The 17,905-nt window shown below is 35.7% G+C and overlaps 2 protein-coding genes across 4 annotated transcripts; both read right to left on the minus strand.

Annotated features, from left to right (window-relative positions):
• Positions 1-351: 351 nt before the first annotated feature.
• Positions 352-6,236, minus strand: LOC131528358 (macrophage mannose receptor 1-like). Its single transcript, XM_058757452.1, has 9 exons — positions 6,165-6,236; positions 5,573-5,956; positions 5,139-5,480; positions 4,693-5,067; positions 4,234-4,608; positions 3,693-4,064; positions 3,268-3,612; positions 997-1,365; positions 352-758 (listed from the first exon to the last, which is right to left on the minus strand). Exons 1-9 carry the CDS (start codon positions 6,211-6,213, stop codon positions 352-354), a joined length of 3,018 nt encoding a protein of 1,005 aa, XP_058613435.1. The 5' UTR covers positions 6,214-6,236.
• Positions 6,237-8,673: 2,437 nt separating this feature from the next.
• LOC131528985 (C-type mannose receptor 2-like) lies at positions 8,674-17,665 on the minus strand. Of its 3 annotated transcripts, XR_009267967.1 has the most exons (12): positions 17,113-17,665; positions 15,915-15,941; positions 15,360-15,743; positions 14,902-15,243; positions 14,453-14,827; positions 13,781-14,155; positions 12,937-13,308; positions 12,504-12,848; positions 11,134-11,493; positions 10,255-10,892; positions 10,053-10,129; positions 8,674-9,872 (listed from the first exon to the last, which is right to left on the minus strand). XR_009267967.1 is itself a non-coding variant. In XM_058758477.1 (11 exons), exons 2-11 carry the CDS (start codon positions 15,937-15,939, stop codon positions 10,625-10,627), a joined length of 2,739 nt encoding a protein of 912 aa, XP_058614460.1. In that variant the 5' UTR covers positions 15,940-15,941; positions 17,113-17,665; the 3' UTR covers positions 10,497-10,624. The 3 variants fall into 3 exon arrangements, 2 of the variants coding, with proteins under 2 accessions (XP_058614459.1, XP_058614460.1); XM_058758477.1 differs by lacking the exons at positions 8,674-9,872; positions 10,053-10,129 and having other exon boundaries at positions 10,497-10,684; positions 10,792-10,892; XM_058758476.1 differs by lacking the exons at positions 8,674-9,872; positions 10,053-10,129 and having other exon boundaries at positions 10,175-10,892.
• Positions 17,666-17,905: the final 240 nt, after the last annotated feature.

Raw genomic sequence — 17,905 nt, forward strand, 5'->3', positions numbered from 1 at the left:
TCTGACAGATTCTCCAGACTTGTTACTTCCACTCTCAGTCCCATCACTGAAAAGATACAAAAAAGATATAGAAATTAGTAGTTAGTGCAAAATACAACCCATCAATCAATCAGTCAATCAATCTGGTGATGTCAATGTACTGTATGTGTAAAAACACATTTTGGCCTGAAAGCAGCTGAAAGAGAGCAACTATCTTAACAAACATACCATACTTATCTGAATTGATGGGTCAATATGATGTTCATCATGTCCACCAGAAAGCAAATAGAAGACAGAGCTAGCATTAGTATAAAAGTTACTGAGTTACACAATGCACACAATGCACCCCGGTGTTTATTTTTTTTTATTTAATTATAGAAGGTATATTTTCTCACCACTGTAACAGAAGAAAGGCAAACTGGCCAAGCAGCTCTCATCTGTCCACTGGCCAAAATATTGCAAAGACACAGCTGTGCAGTGTTGAGATCCCTGCTGTCCTGGGACATTTGCACCATTATCTGGTTCTGCAGCAACACCTTGGGTTAATGGAAGCCAATATGTGAATGAAGAGCTGCTCTGATCTGACCACAGTCTGTTTCTGTACAGACCAATCCATACATAATAACTATAATAACGTGTTATATCCAGTATCTGTTGACGCTCTGTCTCATTCCTCACACTGGCTAGGTCTGTGTATTGCTCTCTGCAGTAGCTCTGAGCTCCAGTCCAGGTCGTATAATAATACACCAAAACATACTTCTGAGGGGAATTTGCTCTACCTAAGAAAAAAAAAAAAACATAATTCAGTTTATTTGTCTATCAAATGTACAGCTGTATAATAAATAAAAAAATTTTTTTTTTTTTTTTTTAAATCATTTTATGAAAACAGAAAAAACTTTACTAAATCACAGAATGAAAAATAATGTTTTTTGGTTGTGGAAGTGCTTGTGGTTGTGGAAGACAATTTAGGAACTTTGACTTCATGAGAAGAAAAAAAAAATACTTGCAATGTCTTACCATCGTAGCAAACAAATATGAAATAAGATTCACATGAAGAATCAAGCCAGTTTCCATTAGAATCCATGAAAACACACAGTTCATTCCCATCAATGTTGTTCGGTTCATGATACCAGTTCCTGAAATCCCTCTCTCCTTCCTGATAGAAATCATTGTCTTCCAGTGACCATCTCCAGCTGTTCACATCATCATACAGTCCAATCCAGGCTGAACCATTGTAACTCCCATTAACTGTGTTAATCAGTCTGTTCATTTCCTCCATGTTATCAATGGTGACCAGATCAGTGTAATTCTGTCTGCAGTATCTCTGAGCTTCAGTCCAGCTCTTAGACTCATTCACAAAGTGATACTGACGGGATGATGCAAAAGCTGTCAAGGTGTTCAAGGAGTTCAACACAAGTTAAACTCTATGGGCGGCATATGTGGCATACTTAATCTTACTTATTAACCAGTTACATTAAGTATGAGACAAATCATCTGTAGCAGTGCTGTGTACACTATAATGTGGCAATGTTGAATAATGTCATTTCTAAATCACTAGTCATTTATACAGTGGTGTGAAAAAGTGTTGGCCCCCTTTTTTTTGCATATTTGTCACACTTAAAAGATTCAGATCATCAAACAAATTTTAATATTACACAAAGATAATGCAAGTAAATACAAAATGCAGTTTTTAAATGATGATTTCATTTATTAAGGGAAAAAAGCTGTCCAAACCTACCTGGCCCTACGTGAAAAATTAATTGCCCCCTCCTATTAAATCATAAAAGAACTGTGATTAACCACATTATTTTAGAAAACTGAGTTAAATTTCACTAGCCAAACCCAGGCCTGATTACTGCCAGACCTGTTGAATCAAGAAATCACTTAAACAGAACCTGTCTGACAAAGTGAAGCATGTTTAAAGAGCAACACATCATTCCGTGATCTTAAGAAATTCATAAACAGATGAGAAACAAAACAGTTTACATGTATCAGTCTGGAAAGGGTTATAAAGCCATTTCTAAGGCTTTGGGACTCCAGCAAACCATGGTCAGAGCCATTATCCACAAATAGAGAAAACTTGTAACAGTGGTGAACCTTCCCAGGAGTGGCCGGCCTACCAAAATTACTCCAAGAGCACAAAGACGACTCATTCAGGAGGTCATAAAAGAACCCAGAACAACATCTAAAGAACTGCAGGCCTCACTTGCCTCAATTAAGGTCAGTGTTCATGATTCAACACTAAGAAAGAGACTGGGCAAAAACAGCATCCATGGGAGAGTTCCAAAGCAAAAGCCATTGCTGACCAAAAAGAACACAAAGGCTCGTCTCAGATTTGCCAAAAAATATCTTGATTATCCCCAAGACTTTTGGGCAAATATTCTGTGGACTGATGCGACAAAAGTTGAACTTTTTGGAAGGCATGTGTCCCGTTACATCTGGCGTAAAACCAACACAGCATTTCATAAAAAGAACATCATACCAACAGTCAAACATACTGGTGGTAGTGTGATGGTCTGAGGCTGCTTTACAGCTTCAGAACCTGGATGACTTGCCATAATTGATGGAACCATGAATTCTGCACTCTATCAGAAAATCCTGAAGGAGAATGTCTGGCCATTAGTTTGTGACCTCAAGCTCAAGTACACTTGGGTTATGCAGCAGGACAATGATTCCATTGGCTGAATTAAAACAATTCTGCAAAGAAGAGTGGGCCAAAATTCCTCCACAGCGATGTGAAAGATTGCCAGTTATCGCAAATGCTTGATTGCAGTTGTTGCTGCAAAGGGTGGCACAACCAGTTATTAGGTTTAGGGGGCAAGCACTTTTTCACACAGGGCCATGTGGGTTTGAATTTTGTTTTCCCTTCATAATCAAAAACTTCATGTTGTGTTTGCCTGTGTTATCTTTGATTAGTATTTAAATTTGTTTGATGATCTGAAACATTAAAGTGTGACAAGCATGCAAAAAAATTAAAAATCAGGAAGGGGGCCAACACTTTTTCACACCACTGTATTTCTTTTTCATCTTTGTGATTTCCATCAACAAAATGTCTTGAATTAATGAAACAGTAGCTGTGTCTGTTATAACTATCAAATAGTGGTTTAAACATTCACATTACAGATTCAACATTCTCTTTTTTTAACATACGGTAGTGAAAGTAACAAACCTATGTCTTCTAAAACAAAATCATCCTTAAGTATAACAGAGGTACATAATATCACAGTCAGCAGAGAATCTACTGTATATTTGTGGCGAGACTCTATTGGGGTCTGAAGAAGTACTCACCACTGTAGCAAATGAAAGGTAATGCAATGTTGCAGTTTTCATCTGTCCAGCTTCCAGAGTCACTAAATGACGCTGCAGTGCAGTATTCACTGTTTCCAGCATTATCTGGCTGTCCTGTCCTCCAGTTACTGAATGAAGAGTTGCTCTGATCGGACCAAGATCTGGTTCTGTACAGTCCAATCCAAACAGTGTAATAATCAAATATTAATGACTGAACCCTGTAGTTTTCAGTCTCATTCCTGATACTGATGAGGTCTGTGTGATGTTCTCTGCAGTAACTCTGAGCTTCAGTCCAGGTTTTAGGCTGGTAAACATACACATAACTTGTACTAGCATTCGCGCTTCCTGTGGGGAACATATATGTAGAAGTAATATACATTGGTATCGTAAATATACTGTTTCAAAAACTTAACAGCAGTTCTCACCATCATAGCAAACAAAGGGACGTGTTTGCGAGCAAAAGTCTTCACTCCATCTTCCTCGATTATATGACATGTACACACACAGACTCTGTCCATATGAGTTTACTGGTTGCAGGACATTCCAGCTTTTAAAACCTCCCTCTAATGCTGTATTATCCAGTGACCATCTCCAGCTGTTCATATCGTCATACAAACCAATCCAAGCTTTGCCGTAAGTCCTGCGCACTGTTTTAATGAGCCTGTTCATTTCCTCCATGTTATCAATTGTGGCCAGATCAGTGTAATTCTGTCTGCAGTATCTCTGAGCTTCAGTCCAGGACTTAGATTCAAACACAAAGTAATACTGATGGTTACATGAATATTGTGTGCAGGTTCCTGTAAGTTTTCAAACAGAGAAATACATTTGATTCTTCTCTGTACATTAAAATACAATATTCTGAGCAAATATACACATTGACTTCTAAAACCCCTTTTTGTAATGTCTATAAAATTTTTCCCTGTGCAAAAATTTTAAGTGATAAAAAGTGAGCAAAAGTAAACTCACTGTAAAAGCAGATGAAAGGCATGCTGGATAAGCAGTTCTCATCAGTCCATCGGCCTGAATGACTGAATGATACAGCAGTACAGAGCTCAATACCCCACTGGCTAAAAACATATTCACCATTATCTGGTTGTCGTGCTGAGTAGGGAATGGCTGGTCTCCAATCTTCATATTTGGTAATCTGACTGTTTGACCAAATTCTGTTTCTGTACAGTCCGATCCAGACTCCTCCACCTGCTGTCTCAAGGATCCTCTGGTTCTCAGTCTGATTTCTCACATTGACGAGATCTGTGTAATGATCTCTGCAGTATCTACGAGCCTCTGACCAGGATTTCCCATCATTGATTCTTGTGTAACTTTGTGTGACATTCACCCTACCTGAAATGTAAAATATTAAAATATATATGCACAAAAATACTCACTAAAAATGAGTAACACATCTCATAAACAAATTGTCTTTACCATCATAGCAAATGAATTGCAGTATGTTGTCACATGGCAAATCAAACCAGTTTCCGTCATAATTCATGTAAACACACAGTTCGTTCCCCCCATTGTTGTCTGGTTCATGATAAAAGTTTCTGAAATCTCTCTCTCCTTCCTGATAGAAATCATTGTCTTCCAGTGACCATCTCCAGCTGTTCACATCATCATACAGTCCAATCCAGGCTGAACCATTGTAACTCCCATTAACTGTGTTAATCAGTCTGTTCATTTCCTCCATGTTATCAATGGTGGCCAGATCAGTGTAATTCTGTCTGCAGTGTCTCTGAGCTTCAGTCCAGGTCTTAGACTCATTCACAAAGTGATACTGACGGGATGATGTCAAAGATGACACTGTGAAGAAAGTGTCAAATTTTATCTTCTAAAATTGTTGACAGTTCTGGTTACTACATAGAAATACTCACCACTGTAGCAAATGAAAGGTAATGCAGTGTTGCAGTTTTCATCTGTCCAGCTTCCAGAGTCACTGAATGACGCTGCAGTGCAGTATTCACTGTTTCCAGCATTATCTGGCTGTCCTGTCCTCCAGTTACTGAATGAAGAGTTGCTCTGATCTGACCAAGATCTGGTTCTGTACAGTCCAATCCAAGCATTATAATTCTGAAATAGATCCTGGATTTTCTGGTTTTCAGTCTCATTTCTGATACTGACGAGGTCTGTGTGATGTTCTCTGCAGTATCTCTGAGCTTCAGTCCAGGTTTTGTATTGGTCAACCCAAACATAACGATCACTGGCATTCTGGCTTCCTGAAACATTTAAATATAGTATTGGGCATTCATGAGAGATATAATAAAATGTAATTATTATTATTATTATTATTATTAATGAAATTGCCTACCATCATAGCAGATAAAAGAGCGTACATAGGAACAGTATGATGTATACCATAACCCATTGATTATATACACACAGAGACTTTGTCCTCCAGAATTGTCTGGTCCTGGGTTGTACCAATTCCTGAAGTCTTTCTCTCCCACCTTGAAGAAATCACTGTCCTCTAGAGTCCATTTCCAACTGTTCAGATCATCATAGAGTCCAATCCAGGCCAAATCAATGGAATCATCATTCACTGTGTCTGTCAACTGAACCGTTTGTTGTTCATTTTCAATGGTGGCCAGATCAGTGTATTTCTCTCTACAGTATCTCTGAGCTTCTGTCCAAGTCTTGGGCTCATTCACAAAAACATATTCATGAGGGACACTCAAGGTGAAGATGAAAAAACCTATTAAAGACAAGTTTCATTTTTCAGTCAGAAAGCAAGCACCAAATGGGTCTATTTTAATAACTGTATTCTCTAAATGATAATAATAATAATAATAATAATAATAAATTACTGTAATATCAGTAGCCAGTCAAATTCCACATCATACTTTTATACAAAATGTCAGTTTAACTGCTGATAAAATATTTTATGGAAATATTTGTCTTACCTGATAACAGAAGCAATGGAAACATAGCTGTGGAAAATAGTATGCACATGCAACATAAATCCAATAATTTGATTCACTATTTATTCCTTTAACATTTTATATGACAGGATAAAACTCCATTTAAAAGTTTACTTTTTGATTTGGAGCCTTGTATTTTCTCTTGCTGCTTTTGTTTTAGATTACCTGCCTGTCTTAATATTTATAGTGTTTTCGAAATATGGGAGGGACCTTTTTTCTAAACACACCAGACATCACGAAACCAGTTGGGTCACACAGCTGCTGAGTTAAATGTACTCTGTGAAAACCGTCCATATATGTATATATATATATGTATATATATATATATATATATATATATATATATAAGTGATATTTTATATTATTATTTTATATATTTAAATATATATATATATATGTGTGTGTGTGTGTGTGTGTATATATATATATATATATATATATACACACATACATATACATATATATATATATATGTATATATATATATATATATATATATATTTAAATATATAAAATAATAATATAAAATATCACTTGAAGTTCTGCATAGAGAACACACAAACTGCAGAATTTCAGTGAAACATGAAACCTAAAATTATTTGCAAATGTGCAGGAATGCTGTCCTAACCTCTCACAGACCAGTTTTACGATAGTTTGTCAAATGCATTGCAAAACTGCTTTAAAGTCTTCATCTGATAACGTCTCCCTGGAGCTGAAACATGTGATTTGTTCTATTTGAGTTATTTCTGAGCTAAATACATTATGACAAGCTCTGTAAATAATATTGTTGTTGTTGTTCTCAAAGTGACTTATTTATATTGGGTTGGGAGGGATACTATGTATAAAACAATAAAAAATTATAAAATGACAGTATTATTTTAACAAGAATAAAAATAATAACATTTGTGTGTTTTAGATTAACATTTTACATGCTTGTAAATTTCAATCTCAGTCCTGTCAATGATCAGTTAAAAATAAAAAACTTGTCAGTACTGAACATAATAAATCAGCGATATGTTAAAGAAACAGCAATTTAGGATTGAAAATGGTAGAAAAGAATCTTATCTTCAAGAATCTGGCAGTAAGCTTGAGGAGCTCATTTTTAGTCAATTCTGTAAGACAGACTTTTCAGGATATGGGGAGGACTAAAAATGAGCTCTTAAAACGCACCGCCAGATTCTGGAAGATAAATTCTTCAAACAGTGGTACAAGAGGATGTGGTGCTGGTCCTTCAAGAGTCACTCAAAACTTATCTGTAGATAAAGCCTATAAAAATTTGTCTTAATATATTTCACAATACTTCAGCATGTTATTCTTAAGTGAGGGTCATTTTTTAGGATTTGTTTTACCCAAGCAAAGTCTCTGAGAACCTGACACATTGTAATTCTGGAGACTCCAGGAAGGTTGCAGTTCTGGAAAATGGTGACGCTGGAGACTAAATGTTTCCTGGTGGTTTTACACCTAATTCTTCACATTAACTCTTAATTCTTTTGCAGTTAACGTGTGTCTTTTTTTCTCCACCTCTTTTCTGACCCCGCTGACCCAGTTAGCATTTTGCTGTCCAATGGTCATGTCTTAACTTTGCAATTTCTGTATTGCATTAGCTTTGAATATTTCTCATGTGGATTTAATCATTTTTGACATTTCAGTCTGAGTTAAACCTCTTTTTTGGCTCATTTTATCAGTAAAAGAAAACATGCCTAATAATTCTGCACACCTGAATATAAGGACAATTATATATCACTCATAAATGATTAAATACAAAATTAATAGTAGTTATTAAGATTGATGTGGTTTGGAACTGGTAAAATGTGCTTGGAAAAAAAATATCACCAGAAAATCAGTGTGCTTAATATTTATGCACACGGTGTATATTCTTTCTCATATAACTCTGTCTTTATTCATTTATATGTTCATGTCTAAGAGTTTAGGCTGTTTAATATTAGAATTTTGTCAAAAATCCCTGACCACGGCCCCACCCTGCAACATCAAGCCCCGCCCCCAGCACCCAGATAAAATATGTTTCCACAGCTATGGTTCCTAGTTTAGTTAAATAAATGTTGTACATTCACTCAAGTTTGATTCTGTGCTTAATGCATTAGTACAGTACTAATTGACCTTTTTGAGCTAATTTGCTACAATATTGAAAATACTTAAATACCAAATGTGTTCACAGTAGATACAAATTACATTGACTTAAAATGTAAAATAAAAGGAAAAGCTTGTTGTATACCATATCCCTTTACACACACACACACACAAGATATTATCTTGCGCTCCATTGTAAATCACTGTGTTAATCACAGAATTATCCTGATTGAATACATGACAGGGTGTTTAGATGTTTGTAATTTTTTTTATTTATTTTTTTTTTAACTAAACTGTTCGTTGGTCAACACCAGTGCTCTTTATAGGTTCAGAACTAAAGAAAGAATTGATTATTGATTAAAATAAGTACATTTACATAACAACATAGTCCATGAAACAGATGTGCAACATTTCTAAAAAACTAAAGGAAACTCATGACTGAGGCACACTGTAAAAAATGCAGCTGCATATTTTCCAGTTTTGAGTCTCAAATACTAAAAAATGCTATTTTCTTGAAACTACATAAAAACCCTTGTCAGACCAATAAAATTACCCCAAGTGTTGTCCCAACTAGTCAGTTATCTGAACAAAGAATTTCATATTGTTGAAATGTTAAGGCTTTTCCAGAAAACAGAAAAATATAAATTACCTCAATGATAGTAATTGTTGTTTCAGTTACTGTGACAAGAGTTTTTCTGTTAGACAATCAGCATTGCATGAACAAACAAATTTATGTTGGCTAAACAAAGTATCTTTACTGACAAGAACTAAAAAACTATTGTTGAGAGAACTCAAAAGTCATACTGCATCAGGTTGCCTTAATTTTTTTTATTTTTTTCAACTATTTATTGTTTACAGTGCATATTATTCCTGCCACCCACATGTACAGTAACACTTCCTCCAGACCCATTTATTGTGAATATGTGTCATATGATCTGTAAGTCATGTCAGAGGTCTGTCTTCATCTGGTTGTTCCACTGTATGTTGTTGTACTGAAACATTCCATTGTACTGTAGACAAATACAGTTGTATTCCTCAAGTGCCAAAATGTTGATTTATCATTATGTTTGGATTACCATATAAATTTATGAACAGATCAACAAATCATCCATCCGTCCATTCTGTGAATCACTTGTCCTGTCGAATCACGGATATACTGGAGCCTATCCCAATGTATTGGGCTGAATTTACAAATCATTGCAGAAAAAATACAAATAAAAAAATAAACCAACTGTAAATTAAGAAAACCCTTTTAACTGTAAGAGCTGATAACTAAGAGTTAATCAGTTTACTGCAGCTACGATGTGATGACACAAAGTGTAATTCAATACTTAGAAAAAAATTAGGTGAAATGTCTGCAATGACAATGTCTTATAATGTGATCATTGTGATGGTAATATCATTTACAGTGTAGAATTTCAGTTATCAGTAGCAAGAACATGCAAAATGCAGATGTTCAATAAGTTTGATAAAACATGAATCCCAAATCATTTTTAATGTCCTGGAATGCTCCTTTGTCTCTCATGGACTTGTTTTACGATAGTTTCTTAAATGCATGGTGAAGTTGCTGGGAAGTCCTTGTCTGATGAGTTCTTCCTGGAGCTGAAATGTGAATTGTTCTCTGTGAGATATTTTCTGTCTATTGATCTATTGATATTGATCTGTTAATGATATTGCTGCTGTTGTTCTTAAAGTGATTTATTTTACATTTGCGTGTGTATTATTGTAGTAGAACAAACAAAAAGACCATTAATGAGTGCTTTATGTTGACTTGTTTCTTACCTGTATAATAACCAGCTCTTCAATCTGAGACTCTGACAGATTCTCCAGACTTGTAATTTTCACTCTCAGTCCAGTCACTGATAACAAGCAAACAAACAATACTGGTCAGTAGTGCATAAACACATATGAACATCTGGTGATGTTGATATAAAAACACTTGACTGAAAACAACAGTAAACATCAAATATCCAGATGAACATACCATACTTATCTGAATTGATGGGTCAATATGATGGTCATCATGTCCACCAGAAAGCAAACAGAAGACAGAGCTAGCATTAATATAAATGTTACTTAGTTACATAAATAACAATGGCATTCATATTAACAGATCAATAATTTATTGCAATGAATGTCCTTGTGTGTTTTCCCCTGGTGTTTATACTTTTTTTTCCATTACAGTACTGTAGGTACAGTATATTTGCTCACCACTGTAACAGAAGAAAGGCAAACTGTCAAAGCAGCTCTCATCTGTCCACTGGCCAAAGTTCTTTAAAGTCACAGCTGTGCAGTGTTGAGCTCCATACAGTGCTCGGACATACGCACCATTATCTGGTTGTGCATCAGCCCATTCAGCGTATGGCAGCCAATATGTGAATGAAGAGTTGCTCTGATCTGACCACAGTCTGTTTCTGTGCAGACCAATCCATACATTATACCCATAATAATACCCATAACTATAATAATAATAATAATGTGTAACATTCAGTATCTGTTGCCGCTCTGTCTCATTCCTCACACTGGCCAAGTCTGTGTATTTCTCTCTGCAGTAGCTCTGAGCTCCAGACCAGGTCCTCCCCTCAGTTACCAGAACATATTTCTGAGAGGAATTTACTTCACCTAAGATAAAAACACAATTTTTTTAATCAATGATGTAAATCAATTAATTTATTTTCCTATCAAATTTATAGCTGTATAATAAAATAAATTTTGAAAACATTACTAATAAATCAAAGAATGAAAAATGTTTCCATTTTCTCCCAAGAATTTGGGGTTTAAATGTTGAAGACAATTACTGAACAATTTAGGATCGTTGACCTCATAAAAAAAAAAAAAAAAAAATGTACTTGTGATGTCTTACCATCGTAGCAAACAAATGAGTAGTAGTTGTCACATGAATAATCAAACCAGTTTCCATTACGATCCATGTAAACACAGAGTTCATTTGCTCTGTTGTTCGGTTCATGATACCACTTCCTGAAATCTCTCTCTCCTTCCTGATAGAAATCATTGTCTTCCAGTGACCATCTCCAGCTGTTCACATCATCATACAGTCCAATCCAGGCTGAACCATTGTAACTCCCATTAACTGTGTTAATCAGTCTGTTCATTTCCTCCATGTTATCAATGGTGACCAGATCAGTGTAATTCTGTCTGCAGTATCTCTGAGCTTCAGTCCAGCTCTTAGACTCATTCACAAAATGATACTGACGGGATGATGCTAATGCGGTCAACGTGGGGGAAAAAAATGGGTGACGATAAAAGTTCAGTACATGTTCAAGTCTATCAACAGCATCTGTGGCATATTTATGTTTTTACTCATTAACCAGTTATATTAAGTGAGACAAATCATATGTAGCAGCGCTGTGTAAAATCAAGCACAAGAATGTATCAATGTTAAATGACTTAATTTCTAAATAACATTGACCATATGTTTTTCTTTCCCATCTTTGTGATTTTCATTAGCAAAATGTCTTGCTTGAATTAAAGACACAACATTTGAGTCTGTCTGTTATAAACCTTATGTAGCTCCGACCCTTTTTAGCACTGCGCTCATTGTCTTCTGGATTGTATTTTCACAGCGTGAATACAAGGTCATATGAATTACTGAATGAACCGCTCATTTAAAAAAAACTTTCCAATCTACTGACATTTGTTATGACATCTGCTTTGAACATTACAATGCACATGATTACTTTAGTTAACTCTACAATTAGTAAATCCACTTCACCAGCTAATTACTCTTCAACAGCGATGCTATAGAGCAGGGATATTCAAATCTGGCTCGCGAGATCCACTTTCCTGACGAGTTTAGCTATAACCCTAATCAAACACACCTGAGTATGCTAATCGATGTCTTTGGGATCATTAGAAAATCACAGGTTTGATCAGGGTTGGAGCTAAACTCTGCAGGAAAGTGGATCACGCGAGCCAGATTTGAGGATCACTGGTATAGAGCTACCTCAAAAATGGAAATTAAAAGACAAAATTCTAAAGATGGCTACATGCTTGTTTTTCTGGCACGTAAGGTCTTTAACTGCCAAATAGTGTTGACACTTAAACATTTAAGCTATTGTTTTTTTTTAATATACAGAGTGGTAAACCTATGACTTCTAAAACAAAGTCAATCTCACGTTTTTCTTAACAGAGGCGCACATAATATCACAGTCAGCTGAGAGTATGCTGTATGATTGTGGTGAGACTCTGTTGGGGTCTGAAAGAACTACTCACCGTTGTAGCAAATGAAAGGTAATGCAATGTTGCAGTTTTCATCTGTCCAGCTTCCAGAGTCACTGAATGACGCTGCAGTGCAGTATTCACTGTTTCCAGCATTATCTGGCTGTCCTGTCCTCCAGTTACTGAATGAAGAGTTGCTCTGATCGGACCAAGATCTGGTTCTGTACAGTCCAATCCAAGCAACTGAATAATATGCAATTAATGACTGAACCCTGTAGTTTTCAATCTCATTCCTGATACTGACGAGGTCTGTGTGATGTTCTCTGCAGTAACTCTGAGCTTCAGTCCAGTTGTTGTATTGAGAAACATACACATAACTTGCAGTAGCATTCACTCTTCCTGTGGGGAATATACATGTTTATGTGATATATCTTGGTATTGTAAATACATTGTTCTAAAAACTAAAAAAATCTGAAAAGATTCTCACCATCATAGCAAACAAATGGAAATTTATTGTAGCAATATGTTTCACTCCATATTCCTCGATTATTTGACATGTACACACACAGACTCTGTCCACCTGAATTCACTTGTTGCTGAACATACCAGCTTTTAAAACCTCCCTCTAATGCTGTATTATCCAGAGACCATCTCCAGCTGTTCATATCATCATACAGACCAATCCAAGCTTTACCGTAAGTCCTGCGCACTGTTTTAAAGAGTCTGTTCATTTCCCCCATGTTCTCAACAGTGGCCAGATCAGTGTAATTCTGTCTGCAGTATCTCTGAGCTTCAGTCCAGGTCTTATTCTCAGACACAAAATGGTACTGACGGGTGCATGAAGATTGTGTGCAGGTTTCTGTAAGTTTCACATATATAACAGAGAAATACATTTGATTCTTCTGCAGATCAGCTGTGTGTGCATGTGTGTTTATTGTATATATTTTTTATATTTATTAAAAAATAATATATTCTGAGTAAAAATCATACATTGACTTCTAATACCCACGGAGCCCTGCACATGACATGCAAGAAAAAAATCTAATAAAATCGTGCGCACGATTTACTAATTCGTTCCTCGATGTACTAAAACGTGCGAAGAAAGACGTGCACGATTTAGCAAATCGAGGGAATGAATTAGTAAACCGTGTTCACAATTTATAAATCGAGGGAACAAAATAGTAAATCGTGCACACGATTTAGCCTACAATTTTTTTCCTGCATGTCATGTGCGGGGCTCAGTAAATACCACTTTCTCTAATGTCTATTATTTATAATTTTTTTGTCTGTGAAAAAAGTTTGAGAGATAAAAAGAAAGCAAATTAACTCACTCTTGTAGCAGATGAAAGACATGCTGGAGAAGCAGTTGTCATCAGTCCATTGACCTGAATGGCTGAATGATACAGCAGTACAGTGCTGAAAACCCCACTGACCGTAATCATATAAGCCATTATCTGGTTGTTGTTGTGAATGGGGAATGGCTGGTCTCCAATCTTCATATTTGGTAATCTGACCATTTGACCAAATTCTGTTTCTGTACAGTCCGATCCAGACTCCTCCACCTGCTGTCTCAAGGATCCTCTGGTTCTCAGTCTGATTTCTCACATTGACGAGATCTGTGTAATGATCTCTGCAGTATCTACGAGCCTCTGACCAGGATTTCCCATCATTGATTCTTGTGTAATTATGTGTTGCATTCCCTCTTTCTGAGATATGAAATATACAACAAATTATCTATGCACAGAAAAAATCATGAAAAATAAATAAATAATGAAATGTTGGTAGCACTTTATTTTAGTCCTGTTACTCATATACATACTATCTACTTATTATAGTAATTACAATAACTAGGTAATAACTAGGTACTAACCCTGAACCTACCCCTAAACCTAACCCTACCCCATGTAATTACCTTATACTACCGTACTTTCTTAGTTAGATATACTGTAAGTACATGTAAGTGCATGTAAAGTAAAATAAAGTGCAACCGAAAATGTCCTTACCACCATAGCAAACGAATGGCAGCATGTTGTCACATGAGATATCATGCCATTTCCCATCATAATTCATGTAAACACACAGCTGCTTCCCACCATGGTTGTCCGGTTCATGATACCAGTTTCTGAAATCTCTCTCTCCTTCCTGATAGAAATCATTGTCTTCCAGTGACCATCTCCAGCTGTTCACATCATCATACAGTCCAATCCAGGCTGAACCATTGTAACTCCCATTAACTGTGTTAATCAGTCTGTTCATTTCCTCCATGTTATCAATGGTGGCCAGATTGGTATAATTCTGTCTGCAGTATCTCTGAGCCTCAGTCCAGGTCTTATTCTCAGACACAAAGTGATACTGACGGGATAATGTCAAAGATGACACTGTGAAGAAAGTGTAAAATGTTAGCATTTAAAAATTATTGATAGTCCTGGCCACTACATAGACATCCACTCACCACTGTAGCAGATGAAAGGAAATCTATAATCGCAGTTTTCATCTGTCCATTTCCCAGAGTCACTGAATGAGACTACAGTGCAGGATCCTGCATTATCTGGCTGTCCTGTCATCCAGTTGCTGTATGAAGAGTTGCTCCGATCTGACCAAGATCTGGTTCTGTACAGTCCAATCCAAAATGTATAATAATAATATTTATGTAATAGGTACTGGATCTTCTGGTTTTCACTCTCATTCGTGATACTGACAAGGTCTGTGTGATGTTCTCTGCAGTATCTCTGAGCTTCAGTCCAGGTTGTGTGATAGTTAACAAACATATAACTAGCACTGGAATTCTGTCTTCCTGAAACATTTAAATACACTATTGAACTTTAATGAGAGTTATTTAAGCATACCTGTAATAAAATACAATTATTTGCTTTTCATTGTCCTATACATAATATTAATAAAACTGCTTACCATCATAGCAGATAAAAGGACGATAATAGAAACAGTATGATGTATACCATAACCCATTGCTCATATACACACACAGACTTTGTCCTCCATAATTGTCTGGTCCTGGGTTGTACCAATTCCTGAAGTCTTTCTCTCCAACCTTAAAAAAATCACTGTCCTCTAGAGTCCATTTCCAACTGTTCAGATCATCATAGAGTCCAATCCAGGCCAAATCAATGGAATCATCATTCACTGTGTCTGTTAAATCGATCGTCTGTTGTACATTTTCAATGGTGGCCAGATCAGTGTATTTCTCTCTGCAGTATCTCTGAGCTTCTGTCCAAGTCTTGGATTCATTCACAAAGACATACTCATGAGGGACACTCAAGGTGAAGGTGAAAAAGCCTATTAAAGAGTTTTTCCGATAAGAAAACAAACACCAAAAGGATTTAAATATTTGTATGATAAAAAATAATTTACTGTAATATTAAGAGCTAAAAAAATTCCACATCATACTCTTATACAAAATGTCAGTTTAATTGATGATAAAATGTTATATGAAAATATTTGTCTTACCCGATAACAGCAGCAGTGGAAACATATCTGTGAAAAATAGTATACACATTTAAAATAATTAAAATAACTTATTTATTTTCACTACTAAACATTTTATATGCCAGGATGAAAAGCTATTTTGAAAATGGTCAAACAGCCTTTTGATTTGAAGCCTTGACTTTCCTGTTGCTGCTTTTGTTTTAGATTATCTTAATCTTAATCTTATCTTAATATTTATACTGTACTAAATGTAGAAGGGATAATTTTTATAAACACACCTGACATTAATAAACCTGTTGAGTCACATAACTGCTGTATTAAATGTACCAACAACAACAACAACAACAAAAAAAGCCTTAAACATAAAATCTTCCACATTATGCTGTTACATGAAACAAATGCTTTACACAACCCTTGTTTCAACTCTTTCTTCTTTCAGAATAAGAATCATTTGAAAGTTCTGAAATTGTGAGTGCTATGACCATTTAGACAGCATTAAATTGTCTTATTTGTTAAACATTTAAAATACATCAAACAGTAATCTAAAATATTGGTAATACCACTTAAAAGTCAACATTACTGTTCACAATAGAGAGCATTTATACTGTAGGTCAGTTTGATGTAACATGAAACCTTAAAGCATTTGCTTGTGCAGGAATGCTGTCCTAACCTCACAGACCAGTTTTACTATAGTTCCTCAAATGCATTGTTTCTAGGATCCTTATCTGATCTTTTTTTCCTGGAGCTGAAACGTGATTTGTTCTCTGTGAGACATTTCTGAGCTAAATATATTACAGCAGTAAAATCAGTAAATAATACTGCTACTGTTGTTCTCAAAGTTTTTGCACTTAATTGTTTATATTGAGTTGAGAGGAGTACTGTATATAATACAATAAAAAAGGAAAACCATTATAACAGTGGAGTGTTTTACATTGTCATGTTACGTAACTGTATAATCACAAACTCTTTAATGTGAGACTTTTCTTGCTTACTCTTTTCTTGCTTATAAGTTTCACTCTCAGTCCTGTCAATGATCAGCAAAAAGATAAATAAATAAATACATACATACATACATAAATAAACTGAACCAGTACTGAACACACAGTAAATCAAGGATAAGAAAAAACATTCAGGATTGAAAACAACTGAAAAGAGCACATATTGGGTGACCATACCAACAAACATTTTAACACACATTAAGTACAAAAGAAGTACCTACTGTATTATGTAAATTTCAATGAATGACCAACGCTCTCTTCCACCCTCAATACCATGACTGAGGTGAGACCTTTAAGCAAAGCACCAAACCTCTAACTGCTCCCTGGGCACCGCAGCAAAAAATGGCTGCCCACTCTTCTGGGTGTGTGTCTAAATGGGTAAATGCAGAGCACAGATTCCGAGTATGGCACACCATACTTGGCCACACGTCACTTTCACATATAACAGCAAGGTTTTCGACCATAGCGGAAGAAGTAACAGTACAACCTTCTAGATTCAAATGATGTTCTAAGAGATTCTGTGTACTGTTTTTTGTCCAATAAGTAATATCGCTCTCTTACCCGAACTTAATAGAGGAAAATAATTGGTCATCCAATCATTTACATCTTTAATACACTGTTAGCTTCATCATTTAGAAGTTTCATCTGGTCTTGTTGAAATATATGCAGTAGGTTAGTATCATCAGCAAAACGATGGAAACTAATCTCATGCTGTATGATAATATTACCAAGGGGCAGCGTGAATATTGAAAATAGCAGAGGGCCTAAGACAGATCCTTGCGGCACTCCATACTTTACTGGCGTTAATTTAGATGATTCCCTGTTGTAAATAAAATAAAGTAGTAATGGTTGGACAGATAGGATTTAACCATCTTAAAGCCTGTCCCAGAATACCTGTATAGTTTTGTATATGATCTATGAGTATGTCATGATCTACAGTGTTGAATGCAGAACATTTGAATTGTGAGTGCTATGACCATTTAGACCGTAAAACAAATAATGAACAGCTCAAGA

Source organism: Onychostoma macrolepis, chromosome 21, assembly GCF_012432095.1.
Source record: "Onychostoma macrolepis isolate SWU-2019 chromosome 21, ASM1243209v1, whole genome shotgun sequence".
In the NCBI taxonomy this organism is placed as follows: Eukaryota; Metazoa; Chordata; class Actinopteri; order Cypriniformes; family Cyprinidae; genus Onychostoma; species Onychostoma macrolepis.